This window comes from Mercurialis annua, linkage group LG7, assembly GCF_937616625.2.
Source record: "Mercurialis annua linkage group LG7, ddMerAnnu1.2, whole genome shotgun sequence".
NCBI lineage: Eukaryota > Viridiplantae > Streptophyta > Magnoliopsida > Malpighiales > Euphorbiaceae > Mercurialis > Mercurialis annua.
In genome coordinates this window covers 10,014,367-10,039,899 of record NC_065576.1, presented here as the reverse complement: position 1 = coordinate 10,039,899, position 25,533 = coordinate 10,014,367, and the positions used below count along the sequence as shown (strand labels likewise).

Genomic DNA, 25,533 nt, shown 5'->3' with positions numbered 1-25,533 from the left:
TAAATTTAAACTAATCTATTTTTTAGTATAAAAAAAAAACTTATCTACTTTTAAAAATAAACAGAATATAAACTAGCTAGATTTAATTTAAAATAACTTGGAAATAAAGTGAAGGTAAATTGAAGTTAAACTAACTAAGATTTACCAATGAGCTGGTATAAGCGTTAAGGAATACTGCTAGGTCGTGGGTTCGATTCCTCCCACAAGCGCTCCCCCTTTCCAAATTATCAAAAAAAAAGTAAGATTTAATGAAAACAAACAAAATATAAATTAAATAGGCTAATGGTCTAAAAAAAATCACCTTTTAGCCTCTCTGTATTTGCACCCTTACGTCGGAAAATCACCGATTACACTCAAATTCACACCTTTCGTTTTCAAGTTCACCCTAATCTAAAACATTTGACACTCTGGCAGACATATCAGTCAATTCTGGTTATCATCTGCTGACATGACTGTCACGGTGTCAAAAATGCCCTTAAATATTCAAATCTTAAAAACCTAAGGATCTATTTAACATTTTGTTATTAAATCCTACTAGAATAAAACTCACTCAAAATTTGGCTCTCTATAACAGATTGAGAAATAATCTGATCCAACTCTCACGGTTTCAATCTCATGATCACCGCTGCCACCACCTAAGCTCCTACTAATAACGTTCTGTAGACTAATCGCACGTCTTGATTATATACGAATTATATAATCCGTATATAATTCATATATTATACTCAGATTTGAAAAAAAAAATCAAATCTGAAGAACATAGGAGATGAGGATGAAAACGAACTGAAAATTTGAAAACGGACGGAAAAAAAATTGATAATCAAGTATAAGGTTTTGAAAATTCGAATTCCAAATCATATACAATAAATCTTAGATCTATACATACAATAACAAAAAAATAATAGATCTATACATACAAATCTGATTTCATAATATATATTTTAGATCTGAAATTAAAAAATAAAATCGGAGACAGCGTGAGGGAGACGAGCGGCGGCGACGTGAGCAACAACAGCGGAGACAGCGTGAGCAACGGCAGTGGCATGAGAGGGACGAGCGGCGGGAGCGGCGGCGGTAGAAGAATGGTGGTGGTGTGGTTTGTAAAATGAAATTTGATCATGGTGGTGGCCATTAATAAAAAAAAAAGTAAAAGAAAAAAATAAATTAGGATTTCAAAGAATAAAGAGAGGAAGAAAATGAATCAAGAAGTAAGAAAATGATAGTATTACTGTAAAAGAGTTAAAGATAAAAGTGAAAAGATAAATTGTAAAAATAAAATCTATGAAGATTTTTGTAATTATTTTACCCTTTTATAATATAAGGTGTAAATTTCCCTATTTTTTTCATGCCAGGTTGAGGGGGTGAATTGGTCCTTTGTTCAATTCTATTTACCTATTTCTTCTGTTTCTATTAGAGATTTTATCTTCCAATTGTTTGATATGAATTAAGGCTGAATTCTTAGCTTGCTTGTCAAATCTAACAACTATGTGAGCTAATGAGCATTTGCTTGAGAATGTGGTGAAGAATGCAAGCACAATAATATACTCAGCCTGCACATGTATGCTTCCTTTCTTTCTTCAAAAAATTTAAGTACCCAAAATTAGTCACTTCAAAACTTGTACAGAATCTCCTATTTACATCCTCAAATCCAATTCCACTTCTTCTATATTTAACCAATTTTCTTATATATCGACAATCACGAGATGGCGCAATCCCACCCGACAGCAAGCACTCCATGATGAAGCAGATGCTAAAGGCATGATTTGCAAATTCCTGCAATTTTTATATAGCTTCATTAAGTACATATTGAAGAAATAAGGAGAAGAAATCATCATAGAATGAGAAGAAAAAAAATCACATAGTTTTACAATTAGTTTGGTTCGAGTAAATATTTTTGCAAAGCACCATCTTTCTATGCAAAAAGAAAATAGCGTACATATGTTCGCAATTACTTTCAAAAGTCACATACATGACGTAATTTCCTCAAAACAACTTGAAGTATTTATGCAAATTAGTCCTAAAATTATTCATAAATTGTGGTGTCCTATCTAAAGGTGGAAGTTAGGTTGTGAGTTTTAAGGACTCTAGCCTTACCATGGGGCAATGAGCATTCCACGTCCAGCAGCAGCGTAGATTGCTCGTGATAATATTCCAGTTTAACTGTTTCAGATTTCTATATGCTGTTAACTGAGTAAGGCTGATTGATCATCACAAACAAAATTTCAAATGCTCTGAGAAAATGATTCTCCCTGGAAACATGGGCATACTGATTAAACTATCTACCGCCTAAAAATAATTATGAATGGGGAGGGCGGCCATAATACACCATCCCAGGTGGCTGAAGGGGTCGGAAACTAGGAGGGCCCATAACTTGTTGAGTTAATGGCATCGGTTGTAGCTGGGGAATTTGGGCCTGCTGTTGTGCCAGTTGCTGTTGTTGATTCAAAGGCACCATTGGACTCACCATATAAGATGGTGGCGGTGGCGGCGGTCCATAACCATATGGGTTCATCACATTCCCTGATGGCTGCATATATTGTTGGGATGGTGGATTTGGAAGCATGTGATATTGAGCTTGGGGGCTAGGGGCCTGGTTTTGCATCATTGGCAGGGGCGGTAACATAACCGACTGATAGGGATGGTTAGATGCAGGCATAAAAACAGTGGGATCTGAAATCGGCAAGGACTTTTCAGGCTTTGTTAATCCAGCATTCTTTGCCTCTTCAGCTGCGAATGTAGAAAGAACAGAATGCATAATCAGTTGAGAGGAGCTCGAGGCTGCAAGCTTGTCAGCTACTTCAGCAGCAATTGCTGCAGCTGATTTCTTTGTTTGTCCAGATTTCGCATTTGTATAAACCGCTTGGGTTGTCGAAGTAGATGCACTGGGTACATAATCTTCATCATTCAGCCTCTTTCGCATGATGTTGGCCTCGTCTGCCTGAGCCTGAGCTACCTGAAATCAACAAATTATTGCATTTGTAAACTGTTCACCAATCCTTGGCAAGTAAATATAGCCTAATCACATCACATTTTCTTTGGGCATTAAACCCCTAAGACGGTAAAAAGCATTGTTAACCTTGGTGGAAAAATATCCTACGGTTATGAAAAATTAAAAGATGAGGCAAAGCATTTCCATTTCTTCAAATACACAATTGACCAATCATGGTACCATAGTCCATAGGCCTTGAAAAGTGAAAAGTGAAAACTAATTAGGACAGATTGACATCCACATAAAATAGTTTCCCCATCTAATAGTTAAACTTTCACATTACTACATCAAGCAGACGGTTATTCTAGGCAAAATGGGCTATTCAATTTAAATTTAGTGACATAAAACCATGCCGGCATAAACCTGAAAAATAAGATATTCTGTAGTATACATCAATTGTTATGACATGTGAAAACATATCTTGCTGCCAGAAGATATTGTACGGATCATCTGGCCAAGCATCCAGCAGAAAGTCCAGAGACTAAGATCTTTTGTTCCCCAGATGATGTATTTGCACATCATCATTGACATTGCAATTTCTAAACTGACTGATATGCAAAGATATCCAGCATCAAAAGTTTCATTTCTGATTGAACATCCTAGTTTGATGGTATCTTGTGCTATAACTTGTAAAATCAATGTAATTCCTAAATGCATAAAGTTTTAACTGACGGGAGGCCCGCGATGACAAAAGCGAGAGAAACCTCATCCCACTCTTTCCTTCTTACGCCTGGAACTTTCCCTTTTTTTGACCCATCTCACATCAATAACTCACCCCTTATGACGTATACAATACTAATTTACTTCACTAATAGGCTCACGATTCGACACAGGTTCGAATCCCGCGGTGGTTTTGCTAGGATAGGAAATAATGACATTACTAATTCATAACAAGTTAATATACTGGATTTTTTGAAATATCTTTATTAGTTTTCAGATTTTAATATCCTCACCAATTTCTATTATTTTATAAAAGTTACTTCGGGACAAGGCACCAATAATAGCATGTAGTCAACTGAGTATATCAGATGGCTGGAAGTGCTAATAAGATTCAATTGTCAAAAATTAGTTAAATTTTTCATGCTGCACGACTGCATTTTGAGATAAATGAATCAGGGTCAGCATAATTTTTACAGAGACCAGACACATATAAATTGCAGTAAATATCCATTTTATTAATAAAACCCAGCCATAAATAAGTATGGAAGTTCGCCAAGTACGAAATGACCAAGAAAAATACCTGCATCTGAGTTCGAATGTTCTCTAGTTCGGCTTCCTGCATAAAAAGAAAATGAAGTTTAAAAGTTCAGCACAATGTATTGCGCAAGTCTGCTACATAATGCATGGATAGATATAGTAATAGATCCATTGTTGTAAGCAGAGACATATAAATGGCAACAGTGGCGATAGTAAAATAGCGTGCCTGTTCATGCAGAGCTTCTTTTAATTGAGACACAAGTGCTACTCTACTTGCTTCAACTGATTTTAATTTCTCAATACTTTGTCTCAAAAGATTTTCTTCTTCCTCTATTTCTTTGGCCATTACTTTTCTTTTGGGATCCTTACCTGAAGAGCCAAAAAATACTTTAGATATCTGCAAATTCTGAAAGTCAAAGTATGACCTGGAGTTACTAAAAGGATAAAACTACAGGACACCTTATTCTATGATGATCTCATTTTAATTAACTTACCGCTTCTACATGCAATTTCAACATCCTTTTCCATCTTCCGCACAAGATTGATTGCAGACTTACAATTGCTCATTTCTGCCTCTTCAGTTTGATTTTCACTGCCAACCAAATGAAATGCCGATACAATTTTTTCTGCAGCACCTCCAATAGTCAATTTCTGGTGTCCAGAGCAATGATATATTAGTCAAGCACATTTAAAAATAAGGAGATGGATAGGGCAAACATGCCCTTCCCATTTGCGGAAATTAATAATGATGCATGCAGCACCATATAGGCATACATACATAACCATATATGCACAATCAAAAAATTCAGAAACAATGAGAAGCAAAATCCTTGCTCTTACTGTTTTAATGGATCGAGTATCCCGCTTCATAATTTTGACAGACCGCGAACGTTTTTTGCTGAACTCCAATGGCGGCGGATTTTCTTCACTAAGCATTACATCTCGAAGGCTCCGAGCACGGGATCCAAAAACTCTCCGTTCTTCCCATATGCTCACCTAATAACAACAGTTTGAAGACTAATTTCGTAAATCCAGTCCAAGAATTCACCTTTTCTAAAAAAATATTGAGGGTATAAAATATCAGTAGCCTCATGCTAGCATCTTGTACTTCGGTCAACCACTAAAATATCTTTGTTTTACTGTTAATCTTTGGTGGCACAGTAAGCAACAAACAAAAGTACTACAATATAAAACTCTCAACTTACCCCAGTTTAACTATATCCAAATTGAGTCATACATATCACATAGAAACAACAAGAGCTTATGAAGAGCAAACTCTCATTGAATTATCAGGTTAAGACCAAAACTAACATTATCCAGTATAGCTAAACAAGATGCTCTAAATCCACGATTACAATGTAAGCGGCCCTATAAACTTTAATCAATAAATTTCGGGAAGGAAATAAGTGGAGCACGGGAATTCACTTACCAATCGCGTGACTGCAGTCTTTCCGCGATCACTGCCTTTCTCATTAAGATCTTTAAGTGCCGTGGGAAGAACCTTCCAAAATTCGGATACAAATTCATTCCCATTACGTTTACTATTCTGAAGAATATCATTTGCAAGATACAACAAGGGAACTTTCTGTTCCATCTGTGAGCTGTGAAACTGTTTATCCCATGTTTGCACAACTTGCTCCGCTTTACTTCGGTGAAATATGCACCAATGTGACAGAGCTACATGAAAGAGTCAAGAATAACATACTTTTCGAATAAGAAACGAATACAACAGTATAACAATCCTTACAAGAAAGTTAAAATAATACAAGAAATGTAATTAACCACATAATGCCCAAGAAATAACACTAAAGAAGCATCAGATTGGCGTTAAAAAAGGATACTTTCAATGCATTGCTGGGTGCTGTTGAGCTTAGAAAGCTTATCAGCAAGAATCTGTTCACTAAATACACTATTCATTCCAATCTTCACTCAATTATATTGACTTTAAAAAGCCCAGTTCAATCCAATTGCAAACAACAACAAGAAGTAGAATTTAAACTCCTCCCAGAAGCAGAAGAATCTTGAATTAAAACCAACCCAATATCAAAGAAGAAAAAAATAACTGAAAAGATTGAAGCTTTTGAGCTGAAGTAAAGAGAGAATTAATGTGGTGACTGAATTTAAATTGTGAGAAACCCTAGAAGTAATGTTGGGGAAGAAACCCTAGAAAAAACAAGTGCTAAAAATGTTAGTTAGAGAGTTGGTTTTTAAGAAGTATATAAGAAAGACGATTAGGTATTACAGAAAGCCCTAAATCTGAATGTGCATTTGCTGGTTATGGCGCAAACTTAAAATCAAAAGAAAAAGAAGAGAAGAGAAGATTTAACCTGTTATTTTCACCATTTTAGAACATGAATATTTTCTTCTTACTATTTCTTAATGGCAAAATGTGTGTTTTGGTCCCTATATGATCACACTTTTTTAAATTGGGCCCCTTCATTATAATTTGTATATATTAAATCCTTATGCTTTTAATTTTGTAGATATCAGGTCCCTCCGTAATAAAAAATATTAATCGTGTCAAGTCAGACCGAAAAAAAACCGATCGAGGAACTTACTTTTTTGAAAAAAATAAAAGTGTTAGTATCCAATTTAAAAGAAATAGTGTAAAAAATAAAAACATTTATATCATTCATGTCGCGCCGTTGCTGTGCGTGGAGTGCACACACTTTATTTCCGTGACCCAGAATTTAATGTCTATAAATTTAAAAGTGTATGAACTTATTGTTGATAAATAAAAGTGTAGGGACCTAATTTAGAAAAGTGTGATAATATAAAAATCTAAATATGTATTTTGCCTTTCTATTTCTATCTGTCTTTTACATTTCTGAAATAATTTTGAAATTTTGTTTCTTAAGTAAAATATAAACATCGTTAAGCTTTGTAATTCTTTCCATGGTTCCATTATTATAGTTTAATTTCCCTACGAACATGAGAAAATTTGACCTCCTCAATCTGGTTTCCGAGAGATATATAATGTCTTCTACAATTAATTTGTCTTGTTTAATCGCGCCTGAAAGATTAGAAACGCGTTGTATAGCTAATAAGGCATCAAATTCAAAGTGAACCTTGTTAAATCCAGATGCAACAACCATTTGCATACTGAAATTAGACTTGGCAATTCGTGTCTGCGGGTTATACCGCTTAAACACAAACACGATTATCAAAAATACGAACTTGACACGATTATTAATAGAGTTTAATATACAAAATTAAAACACAACATAGATATTACACGGATTACACAACACGATATGTATAAACACGTTTATCTAAACGTGTTAACCGATCAATTCAAGAAGATCGTGCTTCATAGTTTCCTCACCACGGACATGTGCACATTCAAGAAGATCGTGCTTCATAGTTTCCTCACCATCATGGCAGTGAGGGCAAACCAACGGAAGGGGAACTCGCTTAGCTTAAAAATTAGTGTTGAAAGGAAGAATATTACGCCTTACTCTCCACATAAAATGTCGAATTTTTGAAGGCACTTTACATTTTCAGATTTTGCTCCACACACCTGTAGTACTAGCCGAAGTCCCAGCGTTTCAAAGAGAGATTAATTTCATGACTTGATAATAACCCGACTTGGTTGAAATGCCTCTTTTAATGTTTGATTTTTGTCAAATTTTAAAATTATTTGCCGCCTCAGTCTTTGCCACGAGGCGAAGAGGTCGTTGATCGGACTTGTGGTTCATTCAATCTATATACTTATATAATTGAAAGGATTAAAGTAGTATTCTCATGAATTTTTAACTTGAATAAAATATTTATTTAATTTTTAAAAGTTGTTATTAATTGATGATTTTCATTAGTTTCCAACTTGAATAAAATACTTATATCCAATAAGCATTTTTATGAGTTAGCTTAATAGTGTAAAAAAATCACGAACTTAATTGTGTTTAGCAAACTTAACACGAACTTTTAATTTTGGCAGATTTGGGCACCAACTTTCGATTTTTTTGCACTTTTAGCATGAACAATTTTCCGTCGAAAAAATACTGACGTGGACGCTGAAAGAGTGGTTATTTTGGTGTACATATCAGCAGTTGTTTTACGGAAAAAACTGATAATGCTTGTATTAATTTGCCAAAATTAAAATTCGTATTAAATTTACAAAATACGTTAAAGTTCGTGCTTTTTTACGCCATTAAGCCTTTTAAATTTAGATAAAATACTTATTTTAGTTTTTTAAAGTTGTTATCAAGAAGTAATTTACATTATTTTTTTCAAATTGAACAAATAATTTATTTATTATTTCGTAAATTATAAAATACTATTAGATTTTTTCGTTATTTGTATGAATCTATTTTAAAAGTATAATTAATAATTAGATTCTGTGCAAATGCATAAACTTACGACTAGTACAAAAATAATATATAAGAGATTTTCAATGTACTAAAAAAGTTTTAAGGAATTATTTAAAAATTAATAAATTATATTAAAGAAATAGTTTGGCCCTTTACTTAAAAGAATTTCTACTCAATATCTAATTAATGAGAGCAAAAAGATAATAATTTTTAAATTTTTGATATAGTTAACTTTTTTTTGACAAAAAAGAGGAGATTAATCTAGAAGAAAAACTAAATAAAATAAATAAATGTCAATTTAATATATAAAAATTTCAAAAACAAAATTGAATTTAAACTAAATTTTCCATTTTCTATTTTTCAAAGATAAATTAAGATAAATTTCATTAAGATAGAAAAAAACAGATACATGAAATTTGACAAGGTTACAAAAGGTGTAACAAAATAAATTACAACTCAATTTATTTTTTGAGCAAGATTATGAGCTTGAATATTTGATGATCTATGTATATATTGGAAGCGGCATGATTCAAAGTGAAAAGAGAGATGCTTAATAACTTGACAAATATTCCAACAAGAATAATTAAATAAATTTTGAGTGTTAAAACGATTGTGATACTTGTAAAGCATCTCTTTCGACTATTAGGCTTCAATTTTTAGAAAGGAGAAGCAAACCATACCCGTCGAAGAAATTGTAAATTAAAAAGCAGATGAACTTGTGTTTCCTCTTCTAGGCAAAAAAGGGTAAACTAAGGTTCAATCTGAAATTCACCTTAGCTTTTTATACTATATATAAAGTATATATACAAAAGCCATACACATTTGCATTAGTATATAGTTCTCATGCAAATTCAATCAAGACTTGCATTAGTATTTTAATCTCCTTCGTCACCAGAGAAGATCGCTAACTTTTTCCATCACTAAGATAAGTAGACGAAAAGCCAGAAGAGTTTATCAATCTCTCCTTTTGAGAGAATCAGCTTAACGCTCTCTCAGTGGTGCAATAGTTGCGATGGATGATAGAGACGGTGATTTTTGAGAGAAAGAAGTGAGATTGAAGTAATTCTTTAAAATCTAAAATGACAGAAATTTATCTTATCTGTTACTCTTTTAGCAGGACAATAGCTGGAATAGGCTAGCATGAGCTGTCAAAAGATGACCATGAGTTGTCTTAACTCTTAAGTTTCTCTGAGATTATCTCTTTCTATGGCAGTTTACCAAAATAGACTTCAAATTTTTTAGAGTTATTATGATTTTCTTTGTAAATAACGTGGAAAAGAAGACTTTTTATAACATCTGCATTTCCGATGCAAAGACAAAACAATTAATCAAAAACAAAAACAAAAATATGAGCTGGTTTTAACGTAAATAAATGAATAAAGTTGGGGTTTTCTATTACGAAAAACTTAAAATTACTGAAATAGGCAAAATTTAGTGTCCATGGTCTTTTGACGTTTTGTAATATCAGCAAGAAGTGAGGAGTAAATCGTAAAAGTGAACCCAAAACACTGTTCAATGTACAGTGTTTTGGGTTCACTTTTATACTATATATATAGATTTACAGTGTTTCTTTATTATAATAAGGGTTAATTCCTAAAAAAATCACGAACTTTACACGAAGTTTCATTTTAATCATGAACTTTAAAAGTTGTCATTTAAAGGCACGAACTTTCATTTTGTTTCAAATCTATCGCCAAAATAAAATCCGGTGTATTTTATCGAACCAAAAATTCCTAATCCTATATACTCTAACTAAAAGATAATAAGATTTAATGTCGATTTATAATTTGAGTCTTTCATTAATGGTTTATTGAAGAATTTAGTCAACAAAAATACACTGAAATGATAGATTTGAAACAAAATGAAAGTTCGTGCCTTTAAATGACAACTTTTAAAGGTCATGATTAAAATGAAACTTCGTGTAAAGTTCGTGATTTTTTTAGGAATTAACCCTTATAACAATGTAAATTTACAGAATTAATATAATCTTTTTATATTCAAAAACAATGATATTCACTTTTATATTTTTTAAAAGTGCACGAAGTAATAGTGAAGATTGGTTTTTAAAATCATTATATAAATATCTAAGATTTAAATTTTTGATCTGAAAAAGTAATAAAATTCACCGGAATGGCCTTCACTCATAAAGCTTTTATCCAGAAAAGCAAAAGAAAATACATGCAAAACTACGTAGCACTACTAATACTGTGCGCACAACAAATCACCATGACAAGAAAGTCAGACTACACGTTAAGTTGTTACCAATAAAAACATGAAAACATAATGAGCAAATTAGTTCTTGTTCAACAGAAAGGCTCATAAGTCGGGTGAAGAATGTATCTGCTCATACACAACAAGACAGCTCTCTGTTCAAATGTTTCTACCACTAAACCAAAAAAAAAAAGAGCGAAAAAACTTAAGGAGCCCTCAACATAAGGCGGTCCTCGGAAAAACCAAATTCATCGAACCATTTCCCTTTGCTTGGCTGGAACATATCCCTCCACAAGCAACACCTGCAGACCTGCAAAGACGCAATTATGTGATACTATCTAACCATTATCTAACATACTGACCACCATAACAAAAATCTTAAGAGCAGCCGCAAAGGAAATATTAGCCTGACAGTCCCCTACTGCTTCACATTTTTGCCCCATTCTGCAAGCTTCACTGCAACTTGTTCTTCCGACAATGGAAGGTAATAGATTCTAGGAGTTGCTCTAGTTTTCCGAAAGAGGTCATCCAGAGTAACAATAGGCGGGTCATGTTTCTCTGAAAGTGGAGGTGGTGGTGGTAGATGACCAAGCCTTTCCTTTGCCGGGGGAGGGTTAGATAGTGGTGGTGGTGGTGGGAGGGGAGGTGGGGGTGGAAGTTGCTGTCTAGAAAGTTGCAGACGTGGAGAGGGCTGAGTTTGCAAAGATGGAGAAGCTAAAGCACCGGGAGTCAGTGGTGCAGCCGGAGACTGAGGAACTTCCAATTTCAATTTCACTTCCTGGGGATCAACAAACTCGGCCGCTAAATTTTTCCCACCATTTGGAGGCCATTGAAGGTTATACACAGCATTTCGGGTCGCGGAGGCTTGTTCCACAGATGAGTACTGCATCAACAAAAAATAAAACATAAATAGCAAGCGATGAGTAGTGCACTCATTCGTGCAAAACTTATTTAAGAGTAATGAGCCTTGCTGGACAGAAAAATAATGGTCTTCCAAATTTAATTAATTTCAACTAATAAATCATTAAGAAAGGCCCTTGGAAAATGACAAAGACTGATAGAGAACGATTCGAAGAAGACTTACACTAACATAGCAATGGGTTTTGATCTGGTCCATCCAGAAACTGGTGACACTGCCATTTTTTCCAAGCAGTTCTTGGACAGCTTTCAGGGTAAAAGGACGCAGAAAGTTATCAATTCTGAGGGAGTTTGTTGCAGGCCTATGCGATGTTGGAACTGCCAAACAACAGAAGTAAGACCCTGCACATATTGATTTGTACCACCCCAAGCACACCTATATAAATGCCCATTCCAAAGAACAATGACTCACCAATACGTTCTTTTGGAGTATCCTCGTTGCTAACTGAAGAGTCAGACCGGGAGAAGGTGCGTCTTGGAAATGTAGGTGTGGCAGTAGGAGCAGGAATCGAGCTTTGTGGTTCAGACACCTTAACACTATCAGAATTCCATCTCCTTTGCCTCTTCAAAGGCTCACTGCTCCCAACAGCATCTTGATCTGCTAATTACACACCAAACATCATGAGAACCCCAGTTGTTATACAGAAACAAACATACATACAAATACTCTCACAAACAACAGAGAGGAGTTGAATGATCGAATAACAATAAAGATAATGCAAGTAAAACAACAGACAAAATGAGAATTGTTCAGTAGTAGTGAAAACAACAACTTCATACAGCCAAAAAATAATATTAGAAAAGAGGTTCCAGGGGAATTAGCAAATAAGAGTAGCAAATTCAAAGTGAACCTTCTTCCTCTATTTCTTTGGCCATTACTTTTCTTTTGGGATCCTCACCTGAAGAGCCAAAAAAAGCTTTAGATATCTGCAAATTCTGAAAGTCAAAGTATGACCTGGAGTTACTAAAAGGATAAAACGACAGGACACCTTATTCTATGATGATCTCATTTTAATTAACTTACCGCTTCTACATGCAATTTCAACATCCTTTTCCATCTTCCGCACAAGATTGATTGCAGACTTACAATTGCTCATTTCTGCCTCTTCAGTTTGATTTTCACTGCCAACCAAATGAAATGCCGATACAATTTTTTCTGCAGCACCTCCAATAGTCAATTTCTGGTGTCCAGAGCAATGATATATTAGTCAAGCACATTTAAAAATAAGGAGATGGATAGGGCAAACATGCCCTTCCCATTTGCGGAAATTAATAATGATGCATGCAGCACCATATAGGCATACATACACATGGCGGCGGATTTTCTTCACTAAGCATTACATCTCGAAGGCTCCGAGCACGGGATCCAAAAACTCTCCGTTCTTCCCATATGCTCACCTAATAACCACAGTTTGAAGATTAATTTCGTAAATCCAGTCCAAGAATTCACCTTTTCTAAAAAAAAATTGAGGGTATAAAATATCAGTAGCCTCATGCTAGCATCTTGTACTTCGGTCAACCGCTTAAATATCTTTGTTTTACTGTTAATCTTTGGTGGCACAGTAAGCAACAAACAAAAGTACTACAATATAAAACTCTCAACTTACCCCAGTTTAACTATATCCTAATTGAGTCATACATATCACACAGAAACAACAAGAGCTTATGAAGAGCAAACTCTCATTGATTAATCAGGTTAAGACCAAAACTAACATTATCCAGTATAGCTAAATAAGATGCTCTAGATCCATGATTACACTGTAAGCAGCCCTATAAACTTTAATCAATAAATTTCAGGAAGGAAATAAGTAAAGCACGGGAATTCACTTACCAATCGCGTGACTGCAGTCTTTCCGCGATCATTGCCTTTCTCATTAAGATCTTTAAGTGCCGTGGGAAGAACCTTCCAAAATTCGGATACAAATTCATTCCCATTACGTTCACTATTCTGAAGAATATCATCGGCAAGATACAACAAGGGAACTTTCTGTTCCATCTGTGAGCTGTGAAATTGTTTGTCCCATGTTTGAACAACTTGCTCTGCTTTACTCCGGTGAAATATGCACCAATGTGACAGAGCTACATGAAAGAGTCAAGAATAACATACTTTTCGAACAAGAAACGAATACAACAGTATAACAATCCTTACAAGAAAGTTAAAATAATACAAGAAACGTAATTAACTACATAATGCCCAAGAAAGAACAATGAGATTGGCATTAAAAAAAGGATACTTTCAATGCATTGCTGGGTGCTGTTGAGCTTAGAAAGCTTATCAGCAAGAATCTGCTCACTAAATACACTATTCATTCCAATCTTCACTCAATTATTTTGACTTTAAAAACCCCAATTCAATCCAATTGCAAACAACAACAAGAAGTAGAATTTAAACTCCTCCCAGAAGCAGAAGAATCTTGAATTAAAACCAACCCAATATCAAAGAAGAACAAAATAACTGAAAAGATTGAAGCTTTTTAGCTGAAGTAAAGAGAGAATTAATGTGGTGACTGAATTTAAATTGTGAGAAACCCTAGAAGTAATGTTGGGGAAGAAACCCTAGAAAAAACAAGTGCTAAAAATGTTAGTTAGAGAGTTGGTTTCTAAGAAGTATATAAGAAAGACGATTAAGTATTACAGAAAGCCCTAAATCTGAATGTGCATTTGCTGGTTATGGCGCAAACTTAAAATCAAAAGAAAAAGAAGAGAAGAGAAGATTTAACCTGTTATTTTCACCATTTTAGAACATGAATATTTTTGATGGCAAAAAAAAAGAACATGAATATTTTCCTCTTGTTATGAATATAATGTGAATATGGTGTATGACAAAATTACCTATCCAATTAGGTGAAAAAATTTCAAACCTCCATTTTTGACATGTATGTAAATGCATTAATTACATGGTGGGTGAAATTGCCTGTAAATAGGTTTCCATTTATGTAAATTTCACAATTGAAAATACTCATCAAAGAAGTAAAATTCCTCCTAAATATTTGCTCTCTTGTTGCATTATTGAGTGATCACTAATTATTAATTAGTTTAGTCTATAAGCATTATCTATATTATCGTTAAGTTTATAACACGTTATCAGCACGATCGTTCTATTAGTTTACGATTTCCTAATCCAAGAAAATTCGGTAAAGTATTCTAAAAGTAAATCTCTAACCTTAATACTTGTCTAATTATTTAATTAATGGAAGGTTATACCTCCTACAAATTTTATTTGCTTAATATTTAATTTATTATGTTTATATCTATGTTATTAATTTTTATATGGAAGGCTAAGCCTCCTATAAATAATCATTTGATACTTTAATTTTAATCGTTGATGCTTGAGTGGTAATCCCCTTGCTATAAACGATTTTATTTAGTTGGCACTATTAGTATAAATATACATATTTTTATATCATAATTAATTTAATTCATTGTTGTCTTCATCTAAATAATTTTATTCAAAAAAAAAATAACCTAACGGCTACATAACGGTAACAAACGTCCATATAACGGTAATAAAACGGCTATATTTTTCTCTATATATACTCACTTTACTATTTATTTTCACTACACAATTTTTCATCTCTTAATCTTCAAAAATTCAAAAATGAAGCTATTTTGGATTATTATTATTATGTTACTTAGTTTAATACTCATTGGTATATTTAATCTTCCGTGGGAAGAATTTTATTTATATTTAGGTATTTTTGTATTTATTGTTCTACCTTTATTAGTTGCTGCAATAATTGTTGATTATGCATATTTATAAGCCAAAATATGATGGTTGTACTTGTTTGTTTAATCTTGAAAATAAATGATTATTATTTCTATGTTTTTATCGCATAAATAAATATTACTTCTAATTATATTTATTTTTCATGTGATAGTTTAATCATGTCAAACCTTACAAAGCTTGAATTTACGGCACTTGATGTATCTGGAAAAAATTATTTGTCATGAATACTAGATGCAAAAATACATCTGCAAGCCTCAGGTCATGAGGACACTATTAAAGAGGGAAATAATGCCTCTACTCAAGATCGTGCAAAAGCAATGATCTTCCTTCGCCATCATCTTGATGAAGGATTAAAAATGAATATCTCAGTGAAGATAATCCACTTGTTCTCTGGAATAGTTTAAAAGAACGCTTCGACCATCAGAAGACTGTAATTCTTCCAAAAGCTCGTTATGACTGGATGCATTTAAGATTGCAGGATTTTAAAAGTGTTAGTGAATACAATTCTGCAATATTCCGAATTAGCTCAAAGCTAAAATTGTGTGGAGAAACAATTACTGACGAAGATTTATTAGAAAAAACATTTTCCACTTTTCATGCATCTAATGTGGTACTCCAGCAGCAGTATCGTGAGAAAGGCTTTAAGAAATATTCAGAGCTGATTTCTTGCCTTCTAGTGGCTGAGCAGAATAACGAGCTGTTAATGAAAAATCATGCGGCACGACCCACTGGTTCTGCTCCATTTCCTGAAGTAAATGCGAGCGCATATAGATCTCCTCGTGGTCGTGGTCGTGGCCGTGGTCGTGGTCGTGGTCATGGTTATGGTCGAGGTGGAAATAATTACAACCATATCGGTCATAATAACTCCTTTAAGCATAAGATTCACCACCAGAAGTGGGATAAGAAAGAGGAGAAACAAGAAAACAAGAACAGTGGACAATACAAACATCAAGTGAAAAATGTCGATAGTAAATGTTATCGATGTGGCATGACTGGGCATTGGTCGCGTACCTGTCGTACGCCCAAACATCTTGTTGAGCTTTACCAAACTTCCCTCAAGGAAAATGGAAAGAATATAGAAACAAATTTTGTTTCTGATGATGATTTTGACCACAGTCTGATGCATAATGACTCTATAGACATGACACATTTAGATGTTTCTGATTTTCTTGAGAACAATAATAATGAAAACTAATCCAGCATGTATTGTAATGTTTTTATTTACTTATGTATTGTTATGTTATTCTATAATTTCTTATGGTGAATTTTTCTTTGTTTGAATTAAGAAGCATATGGATAATTCTCAGCATATTGTTTCGTCCAAGTTCAGTAATGAAGACATATGCCTTGTGGATAGTGCGACAACCCACACTATACTCAAACACCAAAAATATTTTTCAAATCTTAAAAGATGTCAGACAAATGTCAGTACAATATCTGGTAAGGTAAAATTAATTGAAGGCTCCGGAAGAGCTATTATTCTATTACAAGGGGGAACTATACTTACCATTAATGAAGCATTATTTTCCCCCAAGTCTCAAAGAAACTTGTTAAGTTTTAAAGATATTCGTCTGAATAAATTTCATATTGAGACAGAAAATGATGATAATATGGAATATCTTCATATTACAACAAATGTTTCAGGTAAGAAACATGTAATTGAAAAATTACCCACATTTTCTTCTGGTTTATATTATACATATATAAATGTGGTCGAGTCACATATGGCTGAAAAGAAAAAGTATTGCGATGCTTCAATACTAAAATTATGGCATGAAAGATTGGGTCATCCAGGATCAATAATGATGCGGAGAATAATTGACAGTGCACAAGGACATCCATTGAAAGGTGAAAAAATTCCCCAAGTAAGTAATATGTCATGTACAGCTTGTTCTATTGGAAAATTAATTGTGAGACCTTCACCGGCTAAAATTGAAAATGAATCACCTTTATTTCTTGAAAGAATTCAAGGTGATATATGTGGGCCAATTCATCCACCATGTGGACCATTCAGATATTTTATGGTATTGATTGACGCATCCAGCAGATGGTCACATGTTTGTTTATTATCAACTCGCAATGTTGCATTTGCAAGATTTCTTGCTCAAATTATTAAATTGCGTGTTCAATTTCCTGATTACACAATTAAAAGGGTAAGACTTGATAATGCTGGTGAATTCACATCTCAAACATTCAATGATTATTGCATGTCTGTTGGAATCACAGTTGAGCATCCTGTTGCACACGTACATACACAAAATGGTTTAGCTGAATCTCTAATTAAGCGCCTTCAGCTTATTGCTAGACCATTAATGATGAGAACTAAGCTACCTATCTCTATATGGGGACATGTTATATTACATGCTGCATCATTAATTCGTGTTAGACCTAGTGCATATCATAAATACTCCCCATTACAATTAGCATTTGGTCAAGAACCAAATATTGCCCATCTTAGAATTTTTGGTTGTGCTGTATACGTGCCAATTGCACCACCACAACGCACAAAAATGGGTCCTCAAAGAAGATTGGGAATATACGTTGGTTATGTGTCTGCATCCATAATTAGGTATCTTGAACCTTTAACAGGTGATGTTTTTACAGCACGTTTCGCCGATTGTCATTTTAATGAAGAAGAGTTCCCACCATTAGGGGGAGAAAATAAACAATCAGATAAAAATATTGCATGGTGTGAACCTTCATTATTGCATCTTGATCCTTGCACAAAACAATATGAAACAGAAGTTTAAAAGATTGTGCATTTGCAAGCTGTTGCAAATCAATTACCTGATGCATTTACAGATACAAAAAGAGTGACTAAATCATATATACCAGCAGTTAATGCCCTTGCTAGAGTTGAGATTCCAAAAGAGAATTCTGAAAATAAAGTCGCTTATGAATCAAAGACACGCCAGAAGCGTGGAAGACCGATCGGTTCAAAAAATAAAAATCCTCGGAAAAGAAAAGGAACAGACAATCTCGATCATGCTAGCAAAGAGAAAGGTGTTCCTGAAGAAACACAAGATAAAGAAAATACTTCAGAAGAGGAAATAAATGAGGTTAACCAAGGCAATGCCCCAGAAGATGATATGAATGTAATTAATCAAGACAGTACCCCAGAAGAGGATACAAATGAGAATAAAGAAGAAATCTCAATTAATTACAATAATACAAAGATTGTGTGGAATCGAGACACAATGGAAAATATTGACGAAATTTTCTCTTATGCTGTTGCATGTGATATCATAAATGGAAATGAGGATCCCGAACCGAGATCGGTTATTGAATGTCAAAATAGACATGATTGGGATAAATGGAAAGACGCTATGCAAGTTGAATTAGAATCTCTTAACAAGAGAAGTGTGTTTGGACCTGTTGTCCTCACACCTAAAGATGTGAACCCGGTAGGTTACAAATGGGTCTTTGTACGAAAACGAAATGAGAAAAATGAAATCACAAGATATAAAGCTAGACTTGTTGCTCAAGACTTTTCTTAAATACCTGGAATTGATTATGATGAAACATATTCTCCTGTCATGGATGCAATTACATTTCGATATTTGATCAGTCTTGCAGTTTCTAAGAAATTAGAAATGCGTCTCATGGATGTTGTAACAGCATACTTGTATGGATCGCTAGATAGCATTATTTATATTAAGGTCCCTGAAGGATTTAAAATGCCTGAAGCATTAAATAGAAAACCCAAAGAAATGTATTCAATCAAATTGCAAAGATCTTTGTATGGGTTAAAACAATCAGGACGCATGTGGTATAATCGTTTAAGCGATTATTTGATAAATAAAGGCTATGTGAATAACCTTATTTGCCCATGTGTTTTTATCAAGAAATCAACATCCGGATTTGTGATTATAGCTGTTTATGTTGACGATTTAAATATTATTGGAACAGACAGTGAGATCAATGAAGCAAGTGTGTACTTAAAGGAAGAATTTGAAATGAAAGATCTTGGAAAAACCAAATATTGTCTTGGTTTACAAATTGAACATATGCACAATGGTGTATTAGTGCATCAGTCAAATTATATAGAAAAGATCTTAAAACGTTTTGGTATGGATAAAACAAATCCTTTAAGTACTCCTATGGTTAATCGATCACTGAATGTTGAAACTGATCCATTTCGTCCTTGTGGAGAAAATGAGGATATTCTTGGTCCTGAAGTACTATATCTCAGTGCAATTGGAGCACTTATGTATCTCGCTAATTGCACTCGTCCTGACATATCCTTTTCTGTCAATTTATTGGCAAGATTCAGTTCAGCTCCCACGAAGAGACATTGGAATGGAATCAAACATATATTATGTTATCTTCGTGGAAGCACTGATCTTGGTTTATTTTATTCTAACGATTCAAATCTAGAATTGATTGGTTATGCAGATGCAGGTTATTTGTCTGATCCTCATAAGGTTAAGTCTCAAACTGGATATGTATTTACAAGTGGAGGTACTGCAATTTCTTGGCGGTCACAGAAACAAACAATTGTAGCCACTTCCTCAAATCATGCTGAACTTATTGCATTACATGAAGTAAGTAGGGAATGTGTGTGGCTTAAATCAATAACACAACACATTCAAGAATCTTGTGGTTTTCCAGTCCATAAGAGTCCAACTGTACTATACGAAGATAATGCTGCATGTATAGCACAAATCAAGGAAGGATACGTCAAGAGTGACAGAACCAAACATATACCTCCAAAATTCTTTTCATACACTCAAGAACTCATAAAGAATCAAGAAATTGACATCCAGTATGTTCAATCAAATAACAATTCATCTGATCTCTTCACGAAGGCACTTCCTACAGCAATATTTAGAAAACATGTTCATAATATTGGAATGCGCCATCTGCAAAATACATGAAGGATAATCTATGTTGCAATGAGGGGGAGAAATTACGCACTGCACTCTTTTTCCCTAACTAAAGTTTTTATCCCATTGGGTTTTTCTTTAGTGAGGTTTTTAATGAGGCAGTACGACATAGCGTACTTTGGAACAAACATTTTGTCATCCAAGGGGGAGTGTTATGAATATAATATGAATATGTTGTATGACAAAATTACCTATCCAATTAGGTGAAAAAATTTCAACCCTCCATTTTTGACATGTATGTAAATGCATTAATTACATGGTGGGTGAAATTGCCTATAAATAGGTTTCCATCCATGTAAATTTCACAATTGAAAATACTCATCAAAGAAGTAAAATTCCTCCTAAATATTTGCTCTCTTGTTGCATTATTGAGTGATCACTAATTATTAATTAGTTTAGTCTATAAGCATTATCTATATTATCGTTAAGTTTATAACACTTCTTACTATTTCTTAATGGCAAAATGTGTGTTTTGGTCCTTACATGCTCACACTTTTTTAAAATGAGCCGCTTCATTATAATTTGCATATATTAAATCCTTATGCTTTTAATTTTGTAGATATCAGGTCCCTCCGTAATAAAAAATATTAATCGTGTCAAGTCATGCCGAAAAAAAACCGATCGAGGAACTTACTTTTTTGAAAAAAAATAAAAGTGTAAGGATCCAATTTAAAAAAAAAATAGTGTAAACAATAAAAACATTTATATCAGTCATGTCGAGCCGTTGCTGTACGTGGAGTGCACACACTTTATTTCACGTGACCGGGAATTTAATGTCTATAAATTTAAAAGTGTATGAATTTATTGTTGATAAATAAAAGTGTAGGGACCTAATTTAGAAAAGTGTGATAATATAAAAATCTAAATATGTGTTTTGCCTTTCTATTTCTATCTGTCTTTTACATTTCTGAATTTGAAATTTTGTTTCTTAAGTAAAATATAAAAGTTGTTAAGCTTTGTAATTCCTTCCATGGTTCCATTATTATAGTTTAATTTCCGTACGAACATGAGAAAATCTGACCTCCTCAGTCTGGTTTCCGAGAGATATATAATGTCTTCTGCAATTAATTTGTCTTGTTTAATCGCGCCTGAAAGATTAGAAACGCATTGTATAGCTATAAAGGCATCAAATTCAAAGTGAACCTTGTTAAATCCAGATGCAACAATCATCTGCATACTGAAATTAGAGCTGGCAATTTGTGTCTGCGGGTCATAAATGAATCAGACTCGTTTAGACACGAACACGATTATCCTAAATACGAACTTGACACGATTATTAATAGAGTTTAATATACAAAATTCAAACAAGACATAGATATTACACGGATTACACAACACGATATGTAAACACGTTTATCTAAACGTGTTAACCGATCAATTCATTTATAATGATACGTTTAAACCCATATACTTATTTAAATATTTTTTAGTTTATTTATATAATACTAGAAGAATTATTACTATATTTTGAGATAAATCTTATTGTAATCATATATATTACATAAAATAAAGTTAAGAATTCAATAACATTTAAATGTTAAAAAGTAAGTAATATTTAATTAAAATTAGTTAATCATATTTAAACGTGTTTAGACAGGCTACATCAAACTCAAACCATTTAACTTTGTATCGTGTCGTATCATTTAATCGTGTTGCCAGGTCTAAATTTTTGTTGTTATCACCGCTGTAACACCTTCAAAAACCCGAGTCGAACATCTCTGAATTGAATACCACTCTACGTGCAGCTGAACTATTTGGAAACCCCACAGCTTTGAGTCAGCCTTCATATGGAGCTTGCCAAACTTTACGACTGACCTGTTGGTTTTCAGCTCTCATGGAAGTATCTTGTTACATAACGTTCTCCAAAATAGAGCTGTCATTGAACAAAAATTTCTCATCTCTCTTTTTGTTACCGAAAACAAGATTGTTCCTATCTCCCCAAATTAACCATAAATAAATACAAAATATGGACCGATAATAATCTGGGAGTTTGGTAAGCATAACTTCAATCTAGTCTTCAACAGTCAAGTGAGTAAACTCTTTAGTGCGAAGACCCAACGGTGACAGGAACCACAGACCACGGACCTGTGCACATTCAAGAAGAGCGTGCTTCATAGTTTCCTCACCATCATGGCAGTGAGGGCAAACCAACGAAAGGGGAAAGAGTTGAAAGGAAGAATATTACGCCTTACTCTCCACATAAAATGTCAAATTTTTGAAGGCACTTTGCATTTTCAGATTTTGCTCCACACACCTGTAGTACTAGCCAAAGTCCCAGCGTTTCCAAGAGAGGTTAATTTCATGACTTGATAATAACTTGACTTGGTTGAAATGCCTCTTTTAATGAGAACCAAAGATAATAATTTTTAAATTTTTGATATAGTTAATTTTTTCTGACAAAAAAGAGGAGATTAATCTAGAAGAAAAAACTAAATAAAAGAAATAAATGTTAATCAAATATATAAAAATTTCAATAAAAAATATATTGAATTTAAACTAAATTTTCCATTTTCTATTTTTCAAAGATAAATTTCATTAAGATGGAAAAAAACAGATACATGAAATTTGACAAGGTTACAAAAGGCATAACAAAATAAATTACAACTCAACTGATCCTTCGAGCAAGATTATGAGCTCGAATATTTGCTGATCTATGTATATATTGGAAACGGCATGATTCAAAGTGAAAAGAGAGATGCTTAATAACTTGACAAATATTCCAACAAAAATAATTAGATAAATTTTGAGTGTTAAACGATTGTGATACTTGTAAAGCATCTCTTTCGAGTATTAGGCTTCAATTTTTAGAAAGGAGAAGCAAACCATACCCTTCGAAGAAATTGGAAATTAAAAAGCAGATGAACTTGTGTTTCCTCTTCTAGGCAAAAAAGGGCAAACTAAGGTTGACTTCAATCTGAAATTCATCTTAGCTCTTTATACTATATATAAAGTATAAATGCAAAAGACATACACATTTGCATTAGCATATATTTCTCATGAAAGTTCAATCCAGAGAAAATCCCTAACTTTTTCCATCACTAAGATAAGTAGACAAAAAGCCAGAAGAGTTTGAGAGAATCAGCTTAACAAAAAGCCAGAAGAGTTTATCAATCTCTCCTTTTGAGAGAATCAGCTTAACGCTCTCTCAGTGGTGCAATAGCGAAACTAATCAAAAAGAGGGTTTCTTCCTCTTCTGTTTATTCTCTAGGTCAAAATAGAAGAGAAAGTTCCCGTAAACACTAGAAGTAGAAAGCTATATGGACCCTCTCTTCCTCAATCAGCCCCTTCCCGTGTACCAGATTGGCACGTTGAGAAAAACTACTGGAAATACTCTATAAAGGCATTTTTCACTTTAAGAAAAACTACTGGAAATACTCTATATGGGCATTTTTCACTTTTCCCAATCCTATTATTAGCTATAACTAAAATTATTTGACCAACACTTCATTTACTAAAGAGACAACTCATTAGCAAAATTAATCATTCACAAAGGGAGTCAGAGACGAAAGATGTAATGCAAATTAAAATATTTCTATTTCCATAACCAAACAAAATTTGATAGATAAATACACAACTTCTATCATATCCATAATGAAATTGTCTAGGAGCGTATTCTAACAAGTAAAGATGTAAAAGAGGAGCTAACTCTCTGCTGTAAAACAGCACCAGACACTCATTCTGCTCAGTGATCGCCAGGTAGGGACTTGATGATATCAGAATCACCTACGAAACAGAGTTCATGCAAATGTTAGTGTCATCAATTTCATTCTCTAGAACCTAACAAGTTAATATTAGTAATTACCTGCTTCAACAATGCTCAGGCAAGAAACACGGTGAAACTTGCCACAAGCAGTTCCTAAGTCAACATTATCTGGAAAACCACATTGATGGATATCAGTTTGAGAAATAAAACACAAAAAAAAAAATGCAATGATGCACACACATGAAACTCAAGATCAGCTACTTGTTTTGAAACTCAGCGACAAGTTAAATAAATTGAATTATGAACAATAAAAACACGCCAAACGTAGACTATGCACAAAAAAGCAACAAACTAGACAGGTGCTGAACATAATGAAATTGATGAAACAAAAATGGCAATAAAACACAAATCTCTTATCCTTGACTAGATTTAACAGATTTCTCTCTTCAAGCCATTGCGTTGATTTCTCACAAATTATACTGGTTTCGTGACAACAAATTGCAATCAAGGGAAATACTTTGTCTTGATGTTCTGAAAGCTAAAATGCAAAACAACTCTTTCTCGTGAGTAAATCCAACTGAATTTATTCACAAATTTACATGCAACCCCAACTAAATTCATAAGATAAATTACAATCAAATAAAATCAAAGATCACTTAGAAAAAAATTGATCTTTTCAGAAATGCAAAGGATTCTAACACTAAAATCATAAAATGTTGTCCAAAAAGATAAGAAAAATAAACAAACACTTACTTCCATTATAATGGTGAACTCCAACTTTAGCAAGCATAGCATAATACTCAATCTCAGATTTCCTCAACGGCGGACAATTGTTAGAAATTATAATCAATTTCCCTGCCATTCGAATTAAAAACAAAATTAAACCCTAATTAAAACAAAATCCCCAAAATGAATCAAACCCTAAATATTAAAAAAAAAACAACCTTTTGAGGTCCTGAGAGAGCGAAGAACGGTTTTGTAACCGAGAGTGAATTTTCCACTCTTCATAACCAAAGCCAATCTGTTATTGATGCTCTCATGTGCCTTCTTCTACAATATCACAACCAAAATTAATTTAAATTAGCAGAGCAGAAACCTAATTAGGGTTTTAATTACAGAATGTAGAAGAGTAAAATGCTTACAGTCTTCTTGCCGGTGACCATTTTTTCTGATCGGAGAGAGTTTCTTTAGCTGAAAAATTAACAAAGGAAGAGTAATTTTTTTTAAGAGAAGTCGCACTGAAACCCTAGTTTTGCTGCTTTAAAAGACTCTCTAGGGTTTTATGGATAATAACATCAAGGTTCTTAAGTATTTTATTCTTTACGATAAAGGATACATAAAGTATTTTTTCTTACAATTGAGTCCTTGGGGAGAAGTACTTGTAGTTCTACTACTAATTTGTTACGTTTTTCTTGTTTTAAATTTATTTTAGTGTACAAATGACTTGGCAAATTTTTCGAGTCGAGCTTATTAGATAAAATAAATATTTTCTTATAGGTTTATATTTTAAATCATAATCGAACTTTTTATAATAAAAAAATTGTAGTGAATACTATGTTGAACATAATTTCAATTCCACTTTATATTTTAAT

At 33.5% G+C, this 25,533-nt stretch overlaps 4 protein-coding genes across 6 annotated transcripts; 1 reads left to right on the top strand and 3 right to left on the bottom strand.

Annotated features, from left to right (window-relative positions):
- Positions 1-1,516: 1,516 nt before the first annotated feature.
- On the bottom strand, positions 1,517-6,553 carry LOC126655409 (uncharacterized). 2 transcript variants are annotated; one of them, XR_008789484.1, is made up of 8 exons: positions 6,028-6,553; positions 5,616-5,863; positions 5,027-5,182; positions 4,681-4,837; positions 4,413-4,555; positions 4,230-4,265; positions 2,095-2,953; positions 1,517-1,773 (listed from the first exon to the last, which is right to left on the bottom strand). XR_008789484.1 is itself a non-coding variant. In XM_056103672.1 (7 exons), the coding sequence occupies exons 1-7, from the start codon at positions 6,101-6,103 to the stop codon at positions 2,297-2,299; spliced, it is 1,473 nt and encodes a 490-aa protein (XP_055959647.1). In that variant the 5' UTR covers positions 6,104-6,553; the 3' UTR covers positions 1,949-2,296. The 2 variants fall into 2 exon arrangements, 1 of the variants encoding a protein (XP_055959647.1); XM_056103672.1 differs by lacking the exon at positions 1,517-1,773 and having other exon boundaries at positions 1,949-2,953.
- A 4,170-nt stretch (positions 6,554-10,723) lies between these two features.
- On the bottom strand, positions 10,724-14,370 carry LOC126655410 (uncharacterized). Of its 2 annotated transcripts, XM_050349593.2 has the most exons (8): positions 13,860-14,370; positions 13,457-13,704; positions 12,934-13,023; positions 12,650-12,806; positions 12,477-12,524; positions 12,038-12,223; positions 11,792-11,943; positions 10,724-11,590 (listed from the first exon to the last, which is right to left on the bottom strand). In XM_050349593.2, the coding sequence occupies exons 1-8, from the start codon at positions 13,933-13,935 to the stop codon at positions 11,126-11,128; spliced, it is 1,422 nt and encodes a 473-aa protein (XP_050205550.1). In that variant the 5' UTR covers positions 13,936-14,370; the 3' UTR covers positions 10,724-11,125. The 2 variants fall into 2 exon arrangements, with proteins under 2 accessions (XP_050205550.1, XP_055959587.1); XM_056103612.1 differs by lacking the exon at positions 12,477-12,524.
- A 1,202-nt stretch (positions 14,371-15,572) lies between these two features.
- On the top strand, positions 15,573-16,547 carry LOC126656772 (uncharacterized). The gene is made up of 2 exons (XM_050351389.1): positions 15,573-15,610; positions 15,701-16,547. Exons 1-2 carry the CDS (start codon positions 15,573-15,575, stop codon positions 16,545-16,547), a joined length of 885 nt encoding a protein of 294 aa, XP_050207346.1.
- A 7,203-nt stretch (positions 16,548-23,750) lies between these two features.
- LOC126655412 (60S ribosomal protein L30-like) lies at positions 23,751-25,210 on the bottom strand. The gene is made up of 5 exons (XM_050349595.2): positions 25,084-25,210; positions 24,886-24,991; positions 24,695-24,796; positions 24,041-24,109; positions 23,751-23,961 (listed from the first exon to the last, which is right to left on the bottom strand). The coding sequence occupies exons 1-5, from the start codon at positions 25,102-25,104 to the stop codon at positions 23,921-23,923; spliced, it is 339 nt and encodes a 112-aa protein (XP_050205552.1). The 5' UTR covers positions 25,105-25,210; the 3' UTR covers positions 23,751-23,920.
- Positions 25,211-25,533: the final 323 nt, after the last annotated feature.

What these genes read in the sequence shown, in the direction of transcription:
- LOC126656772 (XM_050351389.1), top strand. Translation starts at nt 15,573, where the DNA reads ATGAATACTAGATGCAAAAATACATCTGCAAGCCTCAG. An exon ending in AATACATCTGCAAGCCTCAG is followed by an intron (nt 15,611 to 15,700) that starts GTCATGAGGACA and finishes ATCTTGATGAAG; the next exon opens with GATTAAAAATGAATATCTCA.
- LOC126655410 (XM_050349593.2), bottom strand. Translation starts at nt 13,935, where the DNA reads ATGAATAGTGTATTTAGTGAGCAGATTCTTGCTGATAAGCTTTCTAAG. An exon ending in TGAAATTGCATGTAGAAGCG is followed by an intron (nt 12,525 to 12,649) that starts GTAAGTTAATTA and finishes TTGGCTCTTCAG; the next exon opens with GTGAGGATCCCAAAAGAAAA. An exon ending in AAACCCATTGCTATGTTAGT is followed by an intron (nt 11,591 to 11,791) that starts GTAAGTCTTCTT and finishes TTGTTGATGCAG; the next exon opens with TACTCATCTGTGGAACAAGC.
- LOC126655409 (XM_056103672.1), bottom strand. Translation starts at nt 6,103, where the DNA reads ATGAATAGTGTATTTAGTGAACAGATTCTTGCTGATAAGCTTTCTAAG. An exon ending in ATACTCGATCCATTAAAACA is followed by an intron (nt 4,838 to 5,026) that starts GTAAGAGCAAGG and finishes TCTGGACACCAG; the next exon opens with AAATTGACTATTGGAGGTGC. An exon ending in AAGAAGCTCTGCATGAACAG is followed by an intron (nt 4,266 to 4,412) that starts GCACGCTATTTT and finishes CTTTTTATGCAG; the next exon opens with GAAGCCGAACTAGAGAACAT.
- LOC126655412 (XM_050349595.2), bottom strand. Translation starts at nt 25,104, where the DNA reads ATGGTCACCGGCAAGAAGACT. An exon ending in TGGTCACCGGCAAGAAGACT is followed by an intron (nt 24,992 to 25,083) that starts GTAAGCATTTTA and finishes GTGATATTGTAG; the next exon opens with AAGAAGGCACATGAGAGCAT. An exon ending in AGTTCACCATTATAATGGAA is followed by an intron (nt 24,110 to 24,694) that starts GTAAGTGTTTGT and finishes GTGGTTTTCCAG; the next exon opens with ATAATGTTGACTTAGGAACT.